Source organism: Delphinapterus leucas, chromosome 9 (genome assembly GCF_059928025.1).
Source record: "Delphinapterus leucas isolate spDelLeu-1000000601 "Yukka" chromosome 9, BTC_Dleu_Yukka2, whole genome shotgun sequence".
NCBI classification, from domain to species: domain Eukaryota; kingdom Metazoa; phylum Chordata; class Mammalia; order Artiodactyla; family Monodontidae; genus Delphinapterus; species Delphinapterus leucas.
In genome coordinates, this window is record NC_143137.1 from 14,899,045 (window position 1) to 14,925,128 (window position 26,084).

The 26,084-nt window shown below is 44.7% G+C and overlaps 1 protein-coding gene across 1 annotated transcript in view; it reads left to right on the forward strand.

Annotated features, from left to right (window-relative positions):
• Positions 1–209: 209 nt before the first annotated feature.
• The window catches only part of ATP6V0A4 (ATPase H+ transporting V0 subunit a4), a 49,776-nt gene continuing 23,901 nt past the window's right edge, over positions 210–26,084 (forward strand). The window contains exons 1-13 of the mRNA XM_022589388.2: positions 210–546; positions 1,887–2,020; positions 3,606–3,684; positions 3,963–4,057; positions 10,836–10,961; positions 11,483–11,577; positions 12,768–12,894; positions 15,087–15,169; positions 15,613–15,706; positions 17,938–18,150; positions 21,366–21,516; positions 22,161–22,300; positions 23,739–23,896. Coding sequence (XP_022445096.2) covers positions 210–546; positions 1,887–2,020; positions 3,606–3,684; positions 3,963–4,057; positions 10,836–10,961; positions 11,483–11,577; positions 12,768–12,894; positions 15,087–15,169; positions 15,613–15,706; positions 17,938–18,150; positions 21,366–21,516; positions 22,161–22,300; positions 23,739–23,896 — 1,832 coding nt within the window. The remainder of the gene's footprint in view (positions 547–1,886; positions 2,021–3,605; positions 3,685–3,962; positions 4,058–10,835; positions 10,962–11,482; positions 11,578–12,767; positions 12,895–15,086; positions 15,170–15,612; positions 15,707–17,937; positions 18,151–21,365; positions 21,517–22,160; positions 22,301–23,738; positions 23,897–26,084) is intronic.

Genomic DNA, 26,084 nt, shown 5'->3' on the forward strand with positions numbered 1-26,084 from the left:
TGTGTTTGTTTTTCCGAAACCATTTTTAAATGTTATTTCATTTCTCCACCGAAAAGGAGTGTTTTAATGTGAGCAGTAGATACGCAGGAAGTTGTCTCTGGGGCCCTTCTGAGGCCTCGAGCAACCTCTTCCCAAACCCTCCGCTCACTGGGGGGTAGGTTTCTTCCTCAGGGAAGAAAGTCACCGCTTCCTGGTGGGGCCCCAAGGTCATGGCCGAGGGCATAGGTGGGGCGGGGAGAGGGAGGGGGTTTGAGCAGGGCCGGCCGGCGGAGCAGGTTTGTTCTCGCTCCGGACAGGTCGGTGTTGGTACAACAGAGCCGCCTCCCGGCCTCTGCGGGCGCCCGGGGAGGAGAAGCCGCAGGAGGGGCTCGGCCGTCGCCGCAGGGAGGTCGCCTGCGGAGTCCCCGGCCGGGCTGGTCCCATCCGGCCCGCCGCTCGCCAGCCCGACACACCCGGCCCGGCCGCTGCGGCCCGTGCTGCCTGCTCGGGGTCCGGCGAAGGAAGCCGCGGGAGACCCGCGCCCAGGACCTGCTCGAACAAGGCTGGGTAGGAAGGAGGGGTCTCTACCTTGTGCTCTTTGATCTGCAAGAAGCTAATGTCTTCCGTCTCGTTTCTATGAAAACATCGCCGTAGTTACCAGAATTGGCAGGATGAAAAATTCCTTCATCTCTGGTGTCAAAAGGCAAAAATGGAAAACCAGACTCTGCATTCTGGAGGGAGGGATGAGGGTTAGCCTCTAGTCCATAAATCGGGAAACGTTTTTTGAGCACCTTCTTTGGCATTGAGCTAGACTGGTGATGGAGTGAAAAACACAGAGTTCTGACCTCATGGATTTTTCTGGTTAGTGGGCAAAACAGACACTAAGCAAGTAATTGCATACGATTATATTCTGGGAGGAATATATAGGAGGGGGCTAAGTTCACTGGGAGTGCTGGGGATCGGAAAGCTTATGGAGGAAGAGGATCCTGACACCCAGAGGGAGGAGTGACAGAAGTATTCGTGGTGTGGGGAAAGCAGGGTGGGGAGGAAGCCGTTGAGGTTCTAAATCTAGGGTAAGAAGGAGAAATTCTGTGAAGCTGGAGGGGAAGGCCGAGGCCGGATGATGCACGCAGCCCTTGCTGGCTACGTCAAGGGTTTTAGACTTTATCCTGTGGGAAAATGGGACAATGGAAGGATTAAAACAGGAAGGATAAACCCAGTGTCTGGCAAATAGTAGATTATATATTATAAAATGATAAGGAAAAGGGACTCCCTCTGGGAGGTGTGACAGTTCTTCCAAAAGGTTGGACTTTGAGGAAGACAATTTGGTTTGGCAGCAATAGGGCAGTCTATTGGGTCTTTTCCTTATAGAGGACATACAGATTTTTTAAAAAATTCCTGCTGACTGCACAGGGTTCTGTTGTATCAGCTGAATCATTCCCCCTGTTGATGGATATCTAGGTTAGGTCTATTTATTATAATTAGTATACACAGTGTTATCAGAAACATCCTTGTGAGTCTATTTCCCCATACATCTCCAAGTTTTTCTGGGTGAAGAGCAGTGGAAATTTTGGGTCAAGGATATGAGTAATATAAAGTTTGGTAGATATTGACAAATTGCTCTCTAAAAAGCTGTACAAATGTAACACTTCAAGTATTAAGTGTATGAAAATGCCTGCTTCCCCATACTCTCCACAAACGTGAGTTTTTAATCATATCTTTTAATCTTTTGCCAATCTGATAGGTGGTGAAAATTGCTACCTTGTTTTTGTTAATATTTTTAAAATCAGGAGTGATTCCTGTTGCATTTTTTAGTTCTGTTGGATTTTAATTTGACGCAACTAAAACCAGCTTTCGTCCTAAGGTTTTCACCCATTTGTTACCTCAAATACCTTTGTCTCCTGCAGACCAAGGCTGGGTCAAGATGGCGTCCATATTCCGAAGTGAGGAGATGTGTTTGTCACAGCTCTTCCTCCAGGTTGAGGCTGCATATTGCTGTGTAGCCGAGCTTGGAGAGCTTGGATTGGTTCAGTTCAAAGATGTAAGTACTGCATTCTTTGGAGACCAGAAGAAGGTGGAGTTTCTACTTCTTGGTAGTGAACAAAGTTCAGGGAGAAGAGCCCTGGGCTGGAATAGATGGAATTCGGTGTTTCTAGTTCTTCTGGCTGGGATTTGCGATAACACTGGGCAAGTTACTTGCAAACATGTTCTCCCTTCCTCCCTATGTGTCTCCTCTCTAGGAATGTTTTGAAACTCTAATCACAAAGATGGCACTGTATTTTATTTTCTGATGTACCATCTTCAGAACATTTGATATATCCAATGGGCACATGGATTACCAACCTTTTTCTCAGGGCAGAAACCAATTCTTCCTGACTAGTTAGTCTGAGGAAAAAGTATCCTGGAGTCCACAGTCTCTGCAGTGACATTCTTGGGCTAGACTGTTTCTTATTTTTTTTTTCTTCCAGTTTTATTGAGATATAATTGACCTGTAACACTGTGTAAGTTTAAGGTGTACGGCATAATGATTTGACTTTCATACGTCATGAAATGACGACCACAGTAAGTTTAGTGAACATCCATTATCTCCTGTAGATACGAAATTAAATAGAAAAAAAATTTTTTTCCTTGTGATGAGAACTCAGGATTTGCTTTCTTAACTTTCATATATAACATACAGCAGTGTTAGTTATAATTTACCATGTTGTATATTACATCCCTAGTACTTGTTTATCTTATAGTTGGAAGTTTGTACCTTTTGGCTATCTTCATCCAATTTCTCCATTCCCTCACCCCCCACCTCTGGTAACCACAAATCTGATCTCTTTTTCTATGAGTTGGTTTGTTTCTGAAGTATAATTGACCTACACCTATGACTATGTTAGTTCCCGGTATACAATGATACCAGGATATCGATATTTCTTTTCATTTCAAAATGATCACCATGAGAAGTCTGTTCACCATCTGTCACTATTGGACTGTCTTGAGTATGATGTTGGGTTATCATTTCCCAGAGGCAGTTTAGATCCTCACCAAAATCTTTTGAATCCAATTTAGAAAATTGAACTCTTTATTTTCTCACTAAGGTCAGGGTCAAAAGTAAGCCCTGCAGAGAAGGGTCATGTCTTGTTCTTTGTGGCCCTAGTTCCTAGCTCAGGACCTGACATGGGGCAGTTCCTCAATAACATTTATTGGGCTGAGCTGTGAAGTCACCACCACAAGGACACTGACTTTTTGTTGAAGACAGGGATACATTGCAGGGAGCTGTGCAGTTTTCAAGGTCCTGCCATATGCATGACTCCATTGAGGAATTCAAGGCAATTTGGATAGCCAGTGCAGCTAAAAATAAGGAAACCTTAGCTACAGGAGGACTCTTAGAAGTATAAGGAGGCCAGAGCTTAAGGCATTTGGGGGGTTGAGTGTAAGAACGTCAAGGTGTGTTTTGCCTGGAACTCTCCTGTCTTGTGCACAGAAGTATCTAGTCCTAAGACGATTCCAGCAACATTCTCCAGCATTAAAAAAATGTAATAAAATAACCAAAGAGAATATGTTGGCAGCAGTTGCTACTAATGTGTGCCTTGTTTCACGTGCCTTGTGGTTTCTTCCCCACCCCCCACCCCTTCTAGTTAAATGTGAATGAGAGCCGCTTCCAAAGGAAATTTGTGAATGAAGTCAGAAGGTGTGAATCGCTGGAGAGAATCCTCCGTGAGCCAATTTTCTGCTTGCTGTCTAAAAGTGAACTGGCAGGGAGGGAAATGGTTTGCAGGGCTGATGTCCTGTAATATGCCCCTATTTGTAATGCTACTCTAGGTGATCCTGGAGATGGGTCGGGGAGGTTAGAGATGGGATCCAGGTGCCCTGGCAAGTCCCCAGGGCCATTCAGGCAGCTGAGCTGGGAAAGGCACCTGTCCTGCTTGACCCCATTTCGTACGTATGAGAAAATACAATCACCTCGGGCTCTCTGGTGGGGTTTTGTCCCTCAGGTTTTCTGGAAGATGAGATGCAAAATGAGATTGAGATTCAGGTGCCTGAGAAGTCCCCGTCAACCCCTCTCCCACGGGAAATGATTACCCTGGAGGTAGGTTCTTTGCGACTTTACTGAGGACAGTCACGAAGTCTGTCTCCTGGGGCCTCTGCAAGCCTCTCATGGGTCCTTTACCCCGTTGCTGAAGGCGGGGAGGCGGATTTATGTGTTGTTCCACTTTTCAGTGTTACTCCCCCAGGAAAATCCCATGGTGCAATTTTTAGAGTCACTCTCCCTGATCCAGGAGAGAGCTCTCTTTCTCAACGTAGCCCTAGGGAAGCTCACTCCACTTTGAGGAGTGGTTTCCTTTGGGACATAAGATTCTTACAGGTAGCAAAGTTTTGTCTATATGATGCCACCGAACAGACCTTACACTGGCACAGTGGGAGGTTTTCTTTTTTTCTTCTTTTTTAAAACAACAGTCATCATGCTGTACATTACATTCCCAGGACTTATTTTATAACTGGAAATTTGCACCTTTTGATCCCCTTCACCCATTTCACCCACCCCCCTCACCCCGCCTCTGGCAACCACCAATCTATTCTCTGTATCTCTGAGTTTAGTTTCTTTTTAGGCTCCACATTCTACATGTAAGTGAGATCATACAGTATTTGTCTTTCTCAACCTGACTCACCTCACTTAGCAGAATGCCCTCGAGGTACATCCATGTCGAAAATGGCAGGGTTTCCTTCCCTTTTTTATGGCTGAATAATATTCCTTTGTGTATATATACCACATATTCTTTATCCACGCATCTGTTGGTGGCACTTGTGTTTTTCCATGTCTTGGCTATTGTTAATTCTGCAGTGAACATGGGGCTGTCGATATCTTTTTAAGATAGTGATTTCATTTCCTTTGGATAAAATACCCCGAAGTGGAATTGCTGGATCCAATGGGTTGTTTCCTAATTATCTGTCTGGTGGGAAATAGCTGATGCATTTGTTCCAGTCTGGATTGAGGCCTCTCCTCAGACTGGCTCCTGAGGTCAAGTGTGAGAAGACAGCAGTTTTCTTTAGCCAAGGTCACTGTGGCCGGTGGGTCCCTTCCTCTTTCTTTCTGCTTTCTGTCTAGTTGCTTTTATAAAACACTGAGTACCTGCCACACACAGGGCACCTTAGAGAGAAGTGAAACATGGCCTTGCCCTCTAGGAGCCCTCTAGAGCAGGTGGTAGAGAAGGCAGGGTGAGGCAGAGGGAGAGGATGCCAAAAGGTAGGCAGAACCAGATCCCAGAAGGCCCTGTAGATCTTTTTAAAAAAATAAATAAATTTATTTATTTATTTTTGGCTGCGTTGGGCCTTCGTTGCTGCGCACGGGCTTTCTCTAGTTGCGGTGAGCGGGGGCTACTCTTCGTCGTGGTACGCGGGCTTCTCATTGTGGTGGCTTCTCTTGTTGCGGAGCACGGGCTCTGGGCGCGCGAGCTTCAGTAGTTGTGGCACATGGGTTCAGTAGTTGTGGCTTGCGGGCTCTAGAGCGCAGGCTCAGTCGTTGTGGCGCACGGGCTTAGTTGCTCCGTGGCATGTGGGATCTTCCCGGACCAGGGCTCGAACCCATGTACCTTGCATTGGCAGGCGGATTCTTAACCACTGTGCCACCAGGGAAGTCCCAGCCCTGTAGGTCTTGATTAAAAACAAAAAAAATTGGAGTTTTTATTGTCAGAGGAGGAAGGGCTCCCTAAGGGAGGCGGGCAGGTAAGGAGGAGCTTCACTGAGTTGAACCTTATCTCTGGCTGGGTTTTCTCGTTTGTTTTTTGTTTTCTTTTAAGATAACTTAAAATTCTTGAAATTGTTGAAGCCATCAGTAGTATAAATCTAGATCCTCTAACAGAAATATGAGGCTGGCAACTCCCCTAGGAAATATTTTGGATCTTGTCTTATTAAAATCTGGACATTTGGGGAGAACGTTTTTAATCCATATGAATCGGATTTCCATAAAGTCATCTCCAGTTTCAGTCTTATCACTAGTCTTCTAATACCAGCCCTGTTAATTAACAGCTCCCCTCCCCGGCTGTTATCCCCCTTACCTTCCTAAACACCTAGAGCTGATCTTGTGGACTGTGAGATATCTTAATGGCTCATGTTTTTACCATAATCCTTTTTTTTTTTTAATTGACGTATGGTTGATTTACAATGTTGTGTTAGTTTCTGGTGTACAGCAAAGTGATTCAGTTATACATATACACATATATGTTCTTTTTCAGGTTCTTTTCCATAATAGGTTATTAGAAGACATTGTTCCCTGTGCTATGTAGTACGACTTTGTTGTTTATCTATTTTATATATGGTAGTGTGTATCTGTTAATCTCAAATTCCTAATTTATCCCTCCTCCCCTTCCCCTTTGGTAGCCTTAAATTTGTTTTCTATGCCTGTGAGCGTAAATAAGTTCATTTGTATCCTTTTTTTTTTTAGATTCCACATATAAGTGATATCATATTATATTTGTCTTTCTCTGCCTCACTTCACTTAGTATGATAATCTCTAGGTCCATCCACGTTGCTGCAAAATCACTCTAATCTTATTTCTGAGTTTTGGCAGAAGTTTTCCTAGTTTTCCAACTTTCTTCTTAACTATTTCATTCTTTTTTTTTTTTTTTTTTACAGTGTTGTGTTAGTTTCTGGCGTTCAGCAAAGTGGCTCAGTTATCCATATGTATAATCTTTTTCATCCTCTTTTCATTCCAGTCCCTTCTGCCTCCCTACCGCCAGCCTAATTTTTGTCATGGTGTCGCTCTATCTTGTCACTTCCCTGCTTGAGAATGTACGATGGTTCCCTTCTTGCCTATGTCAGGCCCATGCTGGCAGCAAAGCCCGCTCCCCTCAGCCCTGTCCTACCTCTCAAGTCCTCCGCTGTCCTCGGGCAGGTCCCTTGATTGTATACTCTTATACGATATTGAGGATCCCAAAGAGCTTTATTTATGAGGGTTATATTTACTGATATTACTGCATTAGGAACTAAAGCTGAAAAAAAGCAAACTAGTTATTACAGTGGGTCCCCTACATACGAACCTTCAAGTTGCAAACTTTCAAAGATGCGAACGTGCATCTGGTTCCAGCAAAGAACCAGAACCTGTGCCATCAACGTCAGGCGTGAGTGAAATTGCAGCTTGCCCTCCGTCTCCTGTTGCTGACAGTCCTTCAGCTCTACCATCTCCCACCTCCTCTCCCTTCTCCAGTCAGTAACTCTTCTTGCCTGTTCACTCGATGCCAGCCTCTGTATGCCAGCTGTTGTACAGTTGTACCTTTCAAAGTACTGTACTGTAAGGTTAAGAATTTTTTGTGTGTGTTTGTTTTTCGTGTATTATTTGTGTGAAAAGTATTATAAACCTATTACAATACAGTACTACATAGCCGATTGTGTTGTTAGTTGAGTACCTAGGTTAATTTTGTTGGACTTACAAACAAATTGGACTTACAAACGCGCTCTTGGAACAGAACTCGTTGGTAAGTAGGTGACTTGCTGTAACTCATTTAAAAATAACAATATCTCATTACATGTTAACATTTTTTTAACGAAAAATAATTGTATTTTCCAAAACAAAAACTTTAGTGAAAAAAGTGACGTTGTTTGCAAATTTCTTGAATGCATGGCTTAATAGAAGACTGACTTCTCGTGTCTGTTCTACTTTGAATCTGTTGGGATATGTTATTCTCACTGAAGTATGTAAAGAGAATTCAGCCTTGCACAATAGGTAGTTGGAAAGGGAGGAGAATTTTAATAGCCTTTTCAAATAATTGCAGATATTCTTTGATATTACATTGAAACTTGACACGCATGGAGACTCTTGCTTTTGTTAAACAGGTAACAAGTATTTTTATTTCCAAATTGACATTGGTTATATGTTTTAGACAGGAGCTTAAAAAATCACTTCATCCCAGTGAGTTTGTTATGGGCTGACTGGTTGGTTTGAAACTGTACACATTTGTAATAATAACCAGTTAGATAAGGGGCAGTCAGATGCGTGCCAACAGTCTTTGCTCAGTATTTTCCTTCTAGATACTATTTATTGTAAAGATGAAATTAAAACAACATGTGCTTATGAGAGTAATATGTGTCTTACCATTGATCACAGGGATTGGTTAGTTGATTCAGCTGATCTGGCAGTGACTTGAGTGTTCCTCCCACATTCCTAGAAAGGAGAATCCTGGCAGTACTACACAGTGGCTTGGGCCCTTGCCTTGTAGAATTTCTAAAGAGGCTTTCGTAGCAATCCTAGAGGGAATAATAATTCAGGAAATAAAATGTACCCACAAATCTACCATCTCAGCTTAAACTGCCTTAATTTTTCTGTTTTTATTCTTGCCAGCTGTATTTTTTATAACTACGTATCCATAATATACATTATAGTTTTCTACTTTTCCATTTACCATCATGTTGTAAACCACTTCTTAGATACTGCATAGTCCTCCAAAATATTTTTAATGGCAGCATTACTTTTAATGGAATCATTAAATGGATAGAGCAGATGGTTAAGAAATGAGGATTTTGGGGCTTCCCTGGTGGCGCAGTGGTTGAGAGTCCGCCTGCCAATGCGGGGGACATGGGTTCGAGCCCTGGTCCGGGAGGATCCCACATGCCATGGAGCAGCTGGGCCCATGAGCCACAACTACTGAGCCCGCGCTCTGGAGCCCGTGAGCCACAACTGCTGAGCCCGCGTGCCACAACTACTGAAGCCTGCGTACAGTAACAAAGACGCAACGCAGCCAAAAATAAATAAATAAATAAATTTATTTTTAAAAAAAAGAAGAAATGAGGATTTCATTTTTTTCCCCAACTTGTGCCACCTATAGTCAGTGTTCAAAATTCAGGGTAGTGATTGTTTTTGAGAGGGGAAGGAATGGGATGCAATTGAAGCTGGGTGACCAGTGTGTGGGTTCATTATGTGGTCTCCCTACTAAAGTATGTTTGAAAAATGTTAAATATTCAATTTTGTCTGATATTAAGGTGCTTTTTTTAGAAGATAGGAACTAACATTTGCATGGATATCTTTTTATTTATTTATTTTTTGTTTGTTTAATTTCTTCGGTAAGGGTGTCTCTTAGATGGATTTTTAAAACATCTAGCTTGATACTGTCAGTCTTTTAATAGGTGACCTTAATCCATTTTCGTTTATTGTGATTACTGAGTTACTGGCTCTTTGTTATACCATTCCTTTGTTTTTTTCCTCCCCTTTCCTGCCTTTCTGTAATGCCCTTCAACCCTTTTCACCCTTCTCTTGGGTTGAAAGCTATAGATTATAGTTAAGCTTAACATCTGGAGATACACGCTTAGTAAATTTTTCCCATAAAATCTGCTGCTGGTTCACTGCTCCTTCCTTTGTGGATTATATGTCTTTTTTCCCTCAATGGCCTTTAAGGTTTTGTCTTTGTTCTATAGTTTCACTACAATGTGTTTAAGTATGGATTCATTTGTAATTGTTTTTATTAAATAATTGGTGTATTAGGATTTTTAGAAAATACATATATGGTACAAAGAATAATGATATAGCAAATATCAAGTGTCACCACCCTGTATAAGATGAAAGGTGACTGCAGTGATGCTCTTAAAGCCCTCTGTGTGCCCCTCATCTCACCCCTCCCCTCCTCCCTTGGAGATAATCACTACCTGAATTTTGTATTTTTCATGTTTCTGAAATGAATTCATTTTCACTGCTGGGTAGTGTTTCTTTTATTTAATGTACCACACTTTATCCATTCTATTGTTGATGGATATTGGATGAATGAGAAATGAGCTTTCATATTTTAACATTATTTGCTAAATCTCAAATTGTGTCCAGTAGAGAGTTGATCCTCACCTGTTGGATTTTTTTTTTTTTAATATTTATTTATTTGGTTGCACTGGGTCTTGGTTGTGGCTCTAGGGCTCCTTAGTTGTGGCATGCGAACTCTTAGTTGTGGCATGCATGTGGGATCTAGTTCCCTGACCAGGGATCGAACCCAGGCCCCCTGCGTTGGGAGTGTGGAGTCTTAACCACTACACCACCAGGGAAGTCCCTACTCACCTATTGGATTTTGAATTTCAGTAGCTGTATGTTACATTTTTAAGATGTCTAAGTAGTTCTTTTTTAATACTTCCTGTTCTTTCATTTTATGACATGTTTGTTTAGTAGTTTCTAGTTTTACTTTTTAGTGGAAGTAATACCTTTGTCTATCTCTTCGAACATTCAAAACTCTTTCAGACTATTCTGTAAAAATAATTCCACCCACTGAGATTCTGTGTTCCGATTGTTGATTTTGTTGGTGACTTTTCCTATCATTAGATTTCTTCATGAGCCGTATTCTTTTTGTAGCCTCACTTGAAAGGGAGATTGGTTTCTTCTTCGTTTTTGTAATCTTGCCTTCTTTGCTCACAGAAGCCTTCTGTGCTTCTCTGTGTTGCCTTTTTCACTTGCTTGTACCTGGTTCTCCAGGACCCCCCAACTCAGAACTGGTGGTTTATCTTTTTATATCTTATGAGAAAATATATTTTGTATTTTATCACTACAACGTGTTTGGGGCAGAAGGAATTCTCAACATGTAAATTTATTCCAGCTTCCCCATTCAGTGTTTAAAATGGGGGAAGAGATGTGATTTGCTGAAATGCCTTCACTTCCTCATGCAGCTAACGTCCCTTCCCCCAGATTGTTTTCTGATCCTCCCCATTTGATGAGAGAACTCCTGTGAGTGGCTTTACTTACAGCTCTACAATCCTGCTGAGTTTGACTGGACAGGCCTCTCAACTTCAAGCTACCTTGTGATGCACTGAATACCGCTTTGATATTTAGTTATCCGTTACGGTTAATGTACAGTAAATGTCATAGTGCTTTCTGCCCGGCTTACTTTCTTTTCCCTCCTGCATAGACTGCTCTAGAAAAACTGGAAGGAGAGTTACAGGAAGCCAATGAGAACTATCAGGCTTTGAAGAAAAGCTTCCTAGAACTGACTGAATTCAAACATCTCCTGAAGAAAACCCAGGACTTCTTTGAGGTTGTAATTTGGGGACTATTTATTCAAGGGCCTTTTCCGCCAGAACCTCAAATTTCCATATCGACAACTGGCTGGTTTGGAATATGAATAAATTGCGCTGTTTCTGTCACATGGCTGGGCCGAGGGGGAGGGGGAGGGTTAGGGTGGCACGTGGTACTGGTTGAAATGAATGCAAAAATATTAAGGTGCTCACTAAAAAGTATGTGCCCCAAATGGCCCAGACAGAAGTGGAAGTCAGAAAAAAGCACCAGTTAGTTTGAGCAGGTTTGGGATTTTGGTAGGAAGAGACTGCGGAAGCTTTTTGATCTGTCAAGGGGCCCTCTACCTTTTTTTTTTTTTTTGACACACACATAAATCTTTATTTAAAACAGAAAAATAGATCAGGTCTAAGCAGTCTACCTTTTGAATTCTAACTATTTGTGGAAAATTGAAATATCATTAAAAGCAGACAAAACTATGAGGTGTGGTTTTAAGGTAGTCTAAATACATTTAAATGAAAATAGTGATTCTTTGACTTTCAGACGGAAACCAATTTAGCTGATGATTTCTTTATGGAAGACACTTCTGGTCTCCTGGAGTTAAGACCTACACCTGCATACATGAGTGGAAAGCTGGGGTTAGTGAAACTCCCTGCTCTGAAGGTTATGTGTAGATGGCTCCCTGGTCGTAGCTCAGTGCCCGGTGCAACATTTCCCTGAGTGTTTGAGTGAATGAATGAATGAATGGACAAATAGCGACCGGCATGAGGACTCTTTCACACGACTGTAAGGCCTCCACCAGTAATAAACCCAAGTTTAACCTGACCAGGTTAGTGGAGTTGCAGGTAGTGTTACCTTGTTTATGGTGATACTGACCTTCTTGGGTCTGAAGAGTGCGATGTGTGTATTGTCTCCACATGGGAAGGATGTAGTGATAATTGTTTAGATGGGGTTTCACAACTGTTCCCTGGCTTTGGAACAATTATGGGATACATGTTTTTTTTTTTTTTCCTGGTCTCTAAAATACTGTTTTCGTAATAAAATAGATTTGGAGTGTGAAGTTTGAGTGTAATTAGCGATGAGGTAGTTATGCAATCGTGTCTTCCACAAGTAGAGGTAATAGGATGTGATAATACCCACCAAAATGTGTGGTGATTCAAAATGGTGGGATTTCATTCAGTGTCCAAGTAAAACTGATGAAAGTGAGTTTTAGAATTCTAGTTTTTTATTCAATAGGTACTTGGGGGCATGCTATTTGAGGCACTAGACATTGAATTTGAAATGGCAAGGAAAATATGTATTGAAAATATTTGATCAGAAGGTAATACAGAATCAATGTACATTTAAAGTAATAGGCCGGTGAAAGTAACCATTCTAAAGTTCATTTGAAAAGTTCGGATCAGAAATTATCTAGATACCTAGATGACTGTAAAAGCAGAGGTGTATAGAAATCAATATATATGTTTCAGTTTTAGTACCTTATTTGTATAAACTCATAGAGGCCATTGTTGAGCAGATTGAACACTTGTTCCCTTTAGCTACAATGCTATAATGAATGGTCTATCATATTTTTAATTGCAAATAAGTGAATGTATAGTATTGGGATGATTAAGGAAACCCGGACATGTCAAAACAAACAGGAGGTCAAAAGGGACTTAGGGAAAGTTGGGGCTGGGATCCAGAGCGGCCTTGCGGCCCCTGCCCATCAGGGCTATGTCCTTACCTCCCGCTCAGAGGGAAGGTCATCCTCCACCTTGTGATTGCACATCTTCCTATCCTGCACCCCACTCCCTGTGCCTCAGTAATATGTCCTCTTCTGACTGCCCAGGTTCACGGCTGGTGTGGTCAACCGGGAGAGGATGGCTTCCTTTGAGAGGCTGCTGTGGCGAATTTGCCGAGGAAACATCTACTTAAAGTTCAGTGAGATGGACACAGTTCTGGAAGATCCCGTTACAGTGGGTATCTCAGCCTGCAGGAAATGTTTTCTGAAATTTTCTGTAGCCCCACCAGAAGGGTTTCATTCTCTCAAACACTGAGTCTTTAGCTCTATGAAGCTAATATCTATTTCCTTTTTTTCTCCTTTCTTTTCTTTCTTCCTCCCCAACCCCTCCTTTTAAAAAATACCCATGAAAGGACTGAGTCTTGTTAACACCTTGTAAATGTTCATTCCTCCAAATACCGTAGCTGTACCAGTTCCTGGAAACTTAGCTGTAGTAGTGCCACGTGGAATGGCAGCTGTGTCTTCATCACAAAGCACTGAGAACTGATTTAGGTCAGTGCGTCCCAAGCTCCAGTGTTCATGGGAGCATGAGATCTTGTTCAGTGTATCGACAGATTCTGATTCAGTGGGTGGTGGTGCCCGGGAGCCCGAATTTCTAATCAGCTTGCAGTTAGTTGCTGGTAGTCAGTGGGCCACACACTTTGAACGAAGATTTTGAGGGTCCCCTTCACTGAGTGCCACACGGTTATCGCTACTAAATCTGTAGGGTATGCTTCCTCCACCCTTCCGGCTAGTATTTAAATCCACTTACTTTTTAATTCCAAGAAACTGGGCTTATTCTAAAAGAGTCATAATCTTGTCTATAGTAGAGGCTAAAAAAATGTAATTTTAAGTTTTATTTCATGGAAAACAACTTCACTGTTAAAACAAATACAATTTAAAATAAGAAAAAAGCACTTGTTTAAAAAAAAAAACGCATTACCATTCTAATGTCTTTATTTTTTTCTTGTCTTTCTCGCTAGCCCATAGCCGTAGGCAGGTGTAATTTAATATGGTTGTAGTAATAGCATGGAAGTCATTTTTTTGTTGGCCTTCTCTTGATTTTAGATAACATAAATGCCCTCCTGTATTACTATGTGCCATTTATAAATATTATTTTAAAATTCGACATTGAATCATTCCTTTTCACAATCATGGTTTGACATGGAATAGTCTTGGTGGTAGAGAGAGTATTTACAAAGTAAGATGACTTTAGCCGCATGACATTGAAGATCACTGAACAGAGAGCATGAGATCAGAATGGATTCCTAGTTCTGGTGGATCCAGAGACAAAGAAGGATCTGAGAAATTCAGCAAAGGACTAGGGTTGAACTCCATGGTTGAAGGAACCTTTATTCCTTCAAGTAATGTAAAGCAGTCAGTTCCCCAAATCCTGAAATACTTCCCTGCTCCCATGAGCAACTAGCAAAGAGACAGTTCGTTCTGATATTATTTTCAGTTGGTGCCTCATATTTCCATTGAGTTGATGGGACATTAACTGTCGGCTATTAGACACTTTATTTCCAATTTTTCTCCAGAATATAGACACTATGATAAGCATCTTCATGCATGTGGATTTTTATTTTGAAGTATTTCCATGGTATGAATTCAGGAAATAGGATTTCTGGCTTAAAGGGTGTGAGCATTTTCATGACCCTTGATAGGTCCTGACAAATGGCTTTTCATTGGGGTCGTACCTGATTCCAAAGATACATCATACCCGAGTGGTGTGTGATGAGTGCGTTGGATTTGTTACCGCTTTTCCAACAATGGGTTTCATTTTGCCTTTACCCCCCCATCCCAAACTAAATAGAGTAAAACAGCACATTTCTTTGCTTACAGTAAACGTTGAACTTTTCCAGATATTCTTGTGAAATGCATATTTTTTCCTTTCTTGTGAAATGTCAAACTTGGACTTTTAAATTGCATTTAATCAGGGTTCGTATGGGCATACACTGAGTGTATGAGTCCAACATTAGACCTGGCTCTACCTTTGTTAAATATCAAACACCCAGTCCCCCCTGAAATGTCAATGTTGTGTATGAGTTAACTCTGGTGAGCTAGGTCAGCTCTTTTTATTTTAAGCCTTTGCAATATCCTGGTCCCTTTCTTCTGGGTGTTTTCTTAACACACCTCTTAAGCACAGGGCTTAGAGCTGAACACAAGGCTCAGCTGTGATCCAAATAGTGTAGCAAACGGCAAGGTGGTCCCTTTAAGGCTGTATCGGCCTTCCTGGGGGCCCCGCCCAGCCTGCCTCAGTGGCCTTGCCCTCAACCATCATGAGTTACGAACTTGAATCAACTGGGAGAAGTTTAAGTTTTCCAATTTTAAATTTAGAAAATTTAAAAATTTTCTAAAAATATATTTTTCACTGTTTTGATTTTCCAGAGAGAAGAAATTAAAAAGAATATATTCATCATATTTTATCAAGGAGAGCAGCTCAGGCAGAAAATCAAGAAGATTTGTGATGGGTAAGTGGCTATTAAGGGCTTTTTTTTTTTTTTTTTTTTTTTTTTTTTTTTTTTTTTTGCGGTACGTGGGCCTCTCAGTGTTGTGGCCTCTTCCATTGCGGAGCACAGGCTCCGGATGCGCAGGCTCAGCGGCCATGGCTCACGGGCCCAGCCGCTCCGCGGCATGTGGGATCTTCCCGGACCGGGGCACGAACCTGTGTCCCCTGCATCGGCAGGCGGACTCCCAACCACTGTGCCACCAGGGAAGCCGAAGGGCTCTTTTCATCAGCAATTTGGGTCAGAATTGGGTCAGGTTGTGTGCAATACATTGAATACAATACGTAGAACCTAGGGGAAGGCGGTCATCTAACCAAAGTGGGCAAATGATGGGTTAGCGGAAAAGAATGTGCAGAAGGCTTCTTGGCGATAACCCACGTGTGTCCTTTGAAATGTATGAAACACAGGTTTCGAGCCACCATATACCCCTGCCCAGAGCCGGCGTCGGAGCGCAGAGAGATGCTGGATGGTGTCAACATGAGGCTGGAAGATTTAATCACTGTGAGTGAGGTGTTCGGGCTGGTGACCCGAGCCGGGGCTGCCGATGGGCTACGTCTGCCATTTCCTTATAAGTCCTGTCTCCCAGGGCCCTTGCTCCAAGGCCGGCTGGAATGTCTGCTATGCTCTTCTGGCTGTTGCGGCAGGAGGCTTCATAATTAGGGAACAGTGTTCACTAAGCTCACGGTGATGATTCTGCATGTCAGTGATGCTTTGCCTGGGCTTAGAATTAACCACAGCCCTGGTCAACCTGCAGGTGCCCACCCCAGTCTGATAAAAGGAGGCTTTTATTGCCAGACTGGCCTAGGCCGCATCTGTGATATAACTCACTAGCCAATTAAGTCGACCAGCCAGTCTTGCTGATTCTTTTTCCACGGAATTGCCCAGTTGTGTGAGCCAAGCAATTAATTCTGTCAAGACAGTGAGTCTAGTTTCACATATGAACACGCCCCCAATTCATATCCTCTTCTCGAATCTGTCATCAGCTAGGATGGGCTCTCAACACATATGATTTTCTTCAATAAGCTTTGCAAGTAGTCACTGAAAGGAGCTGGGCCTACATCAAATCGCCTATTCCAGACCAGCCCTGTCCAACAGAACCCTGTGTGGTGGTGAAAACGTTATATAACCTGCAAGTCCAGTGCGATAGCCATGGGCCACATGTGACCACTGAGCACTTGAAACGTGGCTAGTGCAGCTGGGGGACGGGATTTTTATTTGTGTAAAATGCGGCTGCTATTTTGGTCAGCACGGTTCTAGGTCCTCAATGAGTACCTTTAGAAATTAGGTGTGTGTGTTTTTCGAAACTCCTAGGCTAACAAACATCTTTATCGTCCCAGAAAAAGCTGTGTTTAATTGTTCTAATCCTCTCTGTTCCCTCTTTGTCACTTGTCAGGGAGACCGTGGTTCCCTGAAGCAGTTACCCTTGAAGTCCTTTCCCCCCAAATACTCTGCTGGATTTTATGAAAACTGCACGAGGAGAATGGAAGTTATGCTAAACTTACATTTCGGATGACTTGAGTAGCCCCGTGTAGAGGTTACTGAAGAGGGTTTCTGTGTTGTATCACCAGAACAAAAACTAATTCCACTAAATAAATTCTGTGGGGGCCAAATTGCCTATTCATTCCTTCATTCATTAATTCATTTGTCATTTATTGGAGAGGTTATGTATGTAAGGCATTTTGATAGGTGTATTTGTTTCCTATTGCTGCTACAACAGGTTACCACAAACTACGAGGCTTAAAACAACAGAAATTTATTCTGTCACAGTTCTGAGGTGAAAAGTCTGAAATCAAGGTGTCAGCAGAGCCAGGCTTCCTCTGAACGCACTAGGAAATGATCTTTCCTTACCTGTTCTCCTATGGTTTGAGTGTTTGTATTGCCCCCAAATTTGAATGTCAAAAACCTAATGCCCAAGGTGATGGTGTTGGGAGGTGGGACCTTCCGGGAGGTGATTAGGTCGTGAGGGTGGAGTCCTCGTGGATGGGATTAGTGTCCTTCTAAAAAAGACCCCAGAGAGCTTGCTTGCCCTTTCTGCCATGTGAAGTTAGAATTTGAGGTCTGCAACCCAGAAGAGGGCCTTCACCCAACCGTGCTGGCATTCTGATCTCAGACTTCCAGCTTCCAGAACTGTGAAAACTTTCTGTTGTTTATAAGGCACCCAGTCTATGGTATTTCATTATAGCTGCCCTAGTTGACTAAGGCATCTTCCTAGCCTCTGGCGGTTGTCAGCAATCCTTGATGGTCCTTGCTTTGTAGATGCATCACTCTGGTCTCTGCCTGCATCACACATATCTTCCCTGTGTGCCTCCATGTCCAAATTTCTTATAAAAACACCAGTCATACTAGAATAGCGCCCACCCTACTCCTCATTTTATGACCTCATTTTAACTCGATTATATCTGCAAACACCCTATTTCCAAATAAGATCCCATTCACAGTTACCAGGGGTTAGGACTTCAGCATGTCTTCTGGGGAGGACACAATTCAATACATCGCAATAGTACTATAAGGAATTTAGAAGAAAAGGAAGATATAGTCCTTGCCTGAGGGTTTTAACCTCTAGTGGGGGAGATAAACTGCTCCTGAGAGTGAAAGGCCGGGTGAGAGCTGCAGGCCGGAAGAGGGGGCCAGGAGCAGAGGACGCCCCCGTGGCCGATGAGCCTCCATTGTTGCCACATTGTCTGGCATCTCCACGAGTGCCCCTTGTTTTGCTGTTGGTATTTTTTGCCCAGGTCATAACACAGACAGAGTCTCACCGTCAGCACCTCCTGCAAGAAGCAGCTGCCAACTGGCACTCCTGGGTCATCAAAGTGCACAAGATGAAGGCCATTTACCACATTCTGAACATGTGCAACATCGACGTCACCCAGCAGTGCATCATCGCTGAGATCTGGTTCCCGGTGGCAGACGCTGTGCGCATCAGGAGGGCGCTGGAGCAAGGCATGGTGCGTGGCGTGTGGAGCAGGAGGCGGGTAGTCACGTCCAGCCTGAGCAGCCTCTCTGCCAGGCCCTCAGCCGGTCAGCCTCCTAAGTCAAGCGAACCTCACCTGGTAGGATTGTCTCCTTTATCTTTGCGCCTTCGGTCCTTACCCGGGGCGTGGGCGCATGTCAGAAACTCCCACTCTTCTCAGCGTTTGATAAACATGCACCATTTCTTTGATCTTAGCAAGTGTGTACTGGGCACTGATGTGCCGTCGCTCTGCTAGTTATGCCTGTAGATACCACCTTTGTCTGGCTGGAAAGACAGATAACCAGGCACCTGCAATAACAGCCGGAACGCAGGGAGTGGATTGCTCCCTCGTGCCAGCCGCTGTGCTGAGCACTCAGCGCACCTTATGTGACTCTCACCGCGCTCTTGAGTCACCCCTCTAGGTGTTCACTGTGCCCCAGGAACTGATCTAGGGCTGTGCTGGCAGAACAAAGGCCTGCTCTGATAGACTTTCTCGAAAGGGAGATAGACAGCAGGCTTGTCCCTAACTAATGTGATTTCAGGCAGTGAAATCATGGTGAATGGGAAGTAAAGCAGGGGGAAAGTGAAGGGTGTGGGGAGTGAGGGGCCTGTCTGATCACCTATTCACCCCATTGGTGAAGAAGGGACCCTCTGCCCTAACTATTGCAAGCTGGCCAAACAGACGACACCTGATACTGGACAGATGAGGTTGGCCAGTTTGTCACATATACTCACAGCCCAGGGGAGGACACTGCACGTCACACAGGACCACATGGAGGTTGCACTTGGGACCTGCACTTGGGAGCAGAATGAATCAGCAGGAGCTATAGGAGAGGCAGGCTTTATAGTGACAGGAGGATAGGGGGACCCCTGTTTCCATGGGAGAATGTGATTATTAACTTGTTTGAATGATTTTCTGGGGTGGCAGGGAGGTGAAACTCATCGGGTTGAAGCCTGGGCAGTGTGCTGTTGGTCTGTCTGCTGGGATAACTGGCTAGGTGGGAAGCCTTTCCTGTTAAGTGGGTGGCATACCTGGTGGGAGCAGAGGAACGCATGGCTTGGCCTTTGGGGCCCTGAAGCTTTAGGTCTTTCTAATACCGTTCTAGGGCTGTTGGGGAGAAGGCCCCTCTGAGCAGCTGGCACTGGAGCAGACTTTCCTGCACGTCATGGGAAGATGAGGCAGGGTGGGAGGAAGAGCTTTCGGGCTGAAGGGTCTGAAGGGACCCAACCTGGAGGTCGGGTTGGATGAGGAGATAGGAGCTATCTTTATCCCCTCTGTACAGATGAGGAAACCGAGGCACAGAGAATGGAAGTAACTTGACCCCAGTCCTGTAGCCAGGAGGTAGGATTTGAATGTCCCCACACCGTGGTCCAGTAACTACCCAAATGGGGCACTTACACAGAGCGTTTCACCCAGACTGGGAGGGGCAGCTGCTTCCCGGAGGAGTGCACGGGCTGAGCCGTGGAAGGGCGGTCAGTGGGCAGGTGGAGAGAGGTGGGGTGGCCAGTGGTTGGAGCTGGGGCGCGGCAAGTTGAAAGGCTTCGAGTAAGGTCAGGGAGAGGCTGCAGGGCAGGTGCTGGTGGACGGACTCTCTAGTGGTGTACCTTCCTGTGCCCGAGCGACACGGTCCAGTTTGTGTTTTAGAAACATTTCACTGCCGTGTGGGGCAGACAGCGGGCTGTGGGGGAGGGCTGCCCTAACACAGGGGTCTGAACCCAACAGTGACATCCTGTAATCGTGAAGGGGCCAGACTCCTACAGGGCTACTTGGGACCATTTCTACAGCATCTCCAGTCCTCTGAGATAACTCCTTCCCGAGATCGGAGCAGAGGACCTGTGTGGGTAGGAGGTGAGGAGAGAAGTGGAAGGGAGGGGCTATCGTTATCATCATCACATAAGCAAGCAAAAGATACTTACTCCATGCCAGGCATTGTGTCAGCTCCTGGAGGGCATGTTTAGAAAAAAGGAGGAAGCCACAGTCCTTGCCCTCGAGGAGATCATAATCACACACATGAAAAGGCATGTAAGAATGGAGTGAGGATCTCCTCGACCTGCTGTGTGACCTTGGGGAAGTTCCTTAATCTCTCGGCACCTTAGCTTCCTCATCTGTAAAGTGAGGCTTGTGGTGATACCTACGTCATCGAGTTGCTAGGAGGATGGCTGAGCACTCATTTAGTTGGTGCTAAGTTGTACTGAGTGTACAGGTGGTAAGCACTGCTGGAGTTTGGAGTGACCAGAAGGTTCCTGGGGGCTGAGCTGGAGAATTGTTAATGCTTGGAGAAGGGAAGAAGAGAGAAGCCTAGTGTGGAGTTGGCTGATTTCCATGGAGAAGTAGTGCGGGTGAAGGTGTGAATACAGGATTAAATCAATGTTGTAAAGAAGTCTGGATTATAAGACCAAAGAGATTTGATTTCATTCTTTAGGTAATGGGAAGCCTTTGAAGAGTTTTGAGTAGGAGGGTAACATGACTAAAGTAGTGCTTTTTGTTTGTTTTATTAAAAGAATGATTACGCGGTCTGGAGTAGGCACTAAATGGAAGGGAAGGAGACTGGAGTCCGATGGTGAGGCTCGGGGCCAGGCTGGTGGCTGTGGGAATGGGAAGAGGAGGGACTTAAAGGGGACGATTAGCAAGATTTGGTGATTAACTGAATCAAGAGAAGAGACAAGTCTCGTGATTCCAAAGTGTCTGGAATCTGGAGATTGGAGATTACTGAGAGGTCAGGGGAGGACCTGGCTTTGGGGCAAGTTGGTGAGTTCAGTTTTAGGCTCCTGGATTTTTGTGGGGTTGTTGAGACATGCGTGTTTGAAAGCCTAGGCAGGCAATGAAAAGAGAATTGAAATTTCAGAGAGGGTCAGGGCCATTGGGAATCTAGGAACAGAATTAGGAAAGTGAGTGAACTCTTGAGAGAGTGAGTAGGAAGGAGGGAGGGAAGAGTAGAGGGCTCAGAAGTGTGCATGACATTTGCAGGAGCCGGAGAATGGAAATTACCAGAGAATCAGGAGGAACTCTACTCTCTTGACGCCTCTCCTGTAAGAGGAATGAGAAGAGTACTAACTTTACAGATGAGATCATGAGTCTCAGAGAGGTCAGAAAATTGTCCCAAGTTCACCCAGTAAGTGACGGCAGCAGGAGTAGGACTGTGAGATGTACCTGCTGACACCTAGCCTACGGCTCTCTTCCTTACATCCTCTTATATGTTCTTTTTGCAGGAACTGAGCGGCTCCTCCATGGTCCCCATCATGACTGCAGTGCAGTCTAAAACAGCTCCTCCCACATTTAACAGGACCAATAAATTCACAGCTGGCTTCCAGAATATTGTCGATGCATACGGTGTAGGCAGTTACCGGGAGATGAACCCAGGTAAAGGGACCGATGTATTGCACAACTAGGCAGCTTGAAAATGAAAACTGGATAAGATTTACCCCTATGGTGGCCTTGGCAGTTAATCACTTTGAACTGTGACATTCCTAAAATCTTATTTGGTTTCCTAATGCCCTGCATTGTCTTTTGCAAATGGTGATTAGTGAAAGATTTGCTCTTCGTCAAGATTTCACCTGTTCTCCCTTAAACCGTAGATGTATCAGGCAGCCAACCTCTGTTCTTGTTTCCTTACTGATTCAATGAGGGTCATCTGTAGGCATCTGCACAGTCCCATAGCTGTTGTGTGGGAGAGATGGAGATGGACGTAGACAGGACTTGTAGTCAGAAGACTGGAGTCACAAGCTGTGTCACTAAGTTGACTTGTAAATGATCATGGGGAGAGTCACTTAGCTGCTCCAAAACTCAGCTCATCTGTAAAGTGGGGAATAATAATACTTACTCATTGATGAGCTAGTGTATGGGGGAGCTAAGTGAGTGTCAGGGGTGGGGATGGTGAGGGAAGACAGAATCAGAAAGACACAAGGAACCAGCTTGTAGATCGTGGAGCGTGGTAGAGAAATCTTTGACGTGGGGCCCAAAGAATGCTGGGAGGACTCAGGCTGTGGTGGGTCTCACCTCTACAGCTCCCTACACCATCATCACTTTCCCCTTCCTGTTCGCTGTGATGTTTGGAGACTGTGGCCACGGAATTGTGATGCTACTGGCAGCCCTTTGGATGGTCCTTAATGAGAGACGCTTGCTGTCCCAGAAGACGACCAATGAGGTGAGTGTTCATCAAATGTCTCGCCTCATTTCTTGGAGGTTATAAGTGGAATATTAAAAATGTGTATATTGTTTTCACCACGGAAATAACATGTTGTTATAAAAAGTAAGAGAAAGATGGAAAGTAACAAAGGACCCAGAGTTCAACATAAAAACTCCTGGCCAAAGGTAAATCCTTTGGATGGTTTGGTGCAGTAGCATCTTTGTTTTTTGTACACTACTTGACATGCATTGATCTTTTCCTTTACTTTTTTTTCTTAACATTGATTTTTTCCTTTGATTATAAAAGCAATATATGTTCACTGCAAAAATTGGGCAAATACAATAATCTAACTACCTAGAGAAAATCACAGTGTTTTTTTTCCTGTGCTTATACACAGGTATATCATTTTCTAAAATTGGGATGAAATAGTGCATATTAATTTGTAGCTTCCTTTTTTTTCACTCAAAATATCACGAATATTTTTTTACGGCAGAGCCCTTCTCCTACGATCAGCCCATGATCAGCATTCTTATGAAAGGCTGAGAAATCCTGAATATCGGGTCTTCACTTGCACACTTGAAGTTTCCACATTTTCTGTGAAGTCCCTGCACAGCGTTGTGAAGGTTGAGACAACTCAAGTCCGCCTTGTTTCAAAGTTGATCAGCTAACGTCACTTTATGTCCACTGTAATACATTTTATAAACTGGAAACACGCTTCTCACTCTGTTCTGAATTTTAAGAATATCTGCAATCTTTAATACAAGTTGACTTAAGTTGAGTTAGTTCAATGATGTCATAGCAAGTCAGTCATAAGCAGGGTTAGTGGGAGAATCAACCTGTGACCAGTAGAGTTTTCCATGACAAGCATCTTAACAGCTGGGCTTTCCTATAATAAATATTTAAAGTCTCAAATGGACACTTCAGCTGTTCTGAGAACGGCTGATACACATCATCCAGTCCTACGGAAAACGCTTTACTCTTCTTGGTGGATGTGCTTAGACAGAGACTCACTGTTATAACAAGACCCCAGATGAGTGTAGACTTCACTTGCTGTAAAACTTAGCAGCATAGGAGGCAGGTCCCAGAAGCACTTGAGGCAGCCGCCACCCACTTTCATGTCCCTTCCTTTATAAGGGAGGCCTCAGCTGCTTCAGTTACGTTTTCTAACCAAGGCTGAATTAAAGAATATGAAGCTTATAGTGCTTTGTTTCCACAGGGACAGCTACCATTCTAGGACTTTTCTGAATCACCCGCAGAAGCTCAGGAAAATCAGGATGTGTGTGCCCTGTCTGTTTGGATCACTTTGATGCCTGCCTGGTCACATGGCCCCTCTGTGTGGGATGCCCGTGTGCCTTGCAGTGGCTGTCCCAGTGGTGCTGGCGGCATCCTGTAACACACGTCCCCGGGGTCTGGTTCAGAGCCCACTGACAATCGTCCTCTGTCTCCCTGGGGCCAGATCTGGGACACCTTCTTCCACGGACGCTACCTCATCCTCCTCCTGGGCATCTTCTCCATCTACACGGGCTTGATCTACAACGACTGCTTCTCCAAGTCTTTCAACATCTTCGGCTCTTCTTGGAGCGTCCAACCCATGTTCAGAAATGGCACGTGGAAGTAAGTTGGGACAGAGCTGGGTCACTCAGTGGCCATCCAGGTGGCCTCAGTGACAGTTCTCGTGGCGGGGGGATCCTACGCCTGGCCCTGCTCAGAGGTGCGCCCACCACTTCACCAGATAATTTGGTTTTATCTGTTGAGTGTGAGACCTTGTACCGCTTCCTCAGTAACTGCGCTGGTAACTGTAATGCGTGGAGAGAGTTTTTAAAACTTCAGCTGAATTAAGTAGGTATCCTGGAGTGCACCCCGTGTGCCAGGCACTGTTGCGAAAACAACGGTGGGGCAGGTATAAACTGGGCATCCGAGTAGTGGTCGTGGAAGTGAGGCTTCCGGGAGAAGGAGGTGGCGTTTGAAACATACCTTGCTTGGCAGGGAGTTGGGGATAGAGTGAAATTATGCAGCCACATACTTAGGACAGAAGGCTTCGCTTTAAGAAAGGCTGATGCAGGTCTGAACTATATATAAGTGATTGGTTTCCCATGTTCAAAGCCCCGGACTCACCAGAAGGGCATTTTTGTTTTGACGGCTCAGAGCAGCTTGATTGAATGTTGAAAGCAAAGGAGGAGACGGTTAGTTTTGCGCTGCTGTACTTGTTCCCTGTACTTGAGGGGGACAGGGTGAGGAACGCAGAGGGTAGGGTGTGCAGGCTGGTGAGAAGTTTGGGCTGCAGGAAAGAGACCTGGAAGCTCTCTGCGTCCCCACCCACCACACCTTCCGCAGGCATCCCCAGTTATTATGCAGTGTGTCAGACACACAGTCATCAGGATGGAGAGAGCGCTTCGGAATGGAGACTTTTATGGAGAGGGAGAAAGATTTTTGAGTTTGAGGGGTGGGTCAGTGTGATGAATTGGGGGAGAAGAGGAGGGCAGTGGAGGGGCAGGGGTTTCGAGGGAGAATGCTGACTCCCTTGGGATCTTTGGGGCACCTTCGGCTGCCTGCGTCCGAGACACACTCGAGACAACCACAGTGGGTTCCGGGTTGCTTTGCGAGGCCTAAAAGTCCCAGGTGATGTTCCCTCACGTCTGCCCACTCACCTGCTTCAGGGCAGCTTCAGGTTTCTCTGTCTCTTTCTGGAACGTCCAGTGGGAAGTGTGACAGGAGAGCACCGCGAGAAAGGGGAGGCGGAGATGTGTAACCGTATTTGCAACCTTGCTTCCATCTTTTCTGTCTCAAGCGTGGTAGGACTTTCTATTTAAGGCACGTCAGGGGTCTTATCTGCTCACCAGAATCTGCACCACACATCGTAAGTTGGGGGAGAGAATACACCATCCGTCTCCTCTGAGGATTTCTCAGGAAAGATTCAACGCAGGGTTCCTTTCGACGTGAATGTTCCTAAGTGCATTTGGGGGCTTGGTGCTGACTGAAGGCCCAGGGGGGCTCAGGGGCTATCGTAGTACAGGTGGGTGTGTCACAGAGGCTCCGTGCCTCTCCTTTTAGTCCCTTTGCTGGGTCCAAGTGCCCTGTAGTAGAGGACAGGAATGTTGAACAAAAAATAAGTAAATAAAAATGAAGAAGAAAACATTTTGCAGGACTACAGTTACAGATGGCTATGGCTATGGGGTTTTGTTTGTTTTTTCTTTGCAATTAGTACCCTGAAGAGAGGCCTCGAAGAACAAAACTTTTCATAGCATTTGGAGAGAAATTGCTGAGTTTTGCTCTTCAGCTTTAAACTCATAAGCACAGTGATAGATCCCGAAACATGTGTTAAATCAGCATAACTTTAGCAAACTATTTACACAAAATTTCACTTGCCCTGGAGTGTGACTGCGAAAAGTCCGAGTCAACTGGCTTGCTGTCACTCTGCAAACGTGGGTTGGAATATTGTTCTTTTGTGTGCATGTAAGTTACCCTGGCCCCAGTTCCAGGCTGTGGAGGCCAAGCCTAGTCGGAGAGACCCCAAGCTCAGCCCCACGCCCAAGCATGGATGGTATGAAGCAGACCCTCTTCAGCAGGGAGGCGAAAGGAAATCGTAGGCACACATCAGAGCGGCAAAGGGCACAGCGGGCTGATTTTGTCACTGGCCACAAGCTAGGTCTTGGGCCTGCCTTCCCTGACAGTGGGCTAGAGACACTGTCACACCATCCTTCAGCCACAGACCACAAGGATCGTGTGTGTTGTCACCAAAATTGGGTTGATTGACTCAGTGAGGGAGATGGTGCCCTCTGGGGATGGTGGGCATCTCAGTAAG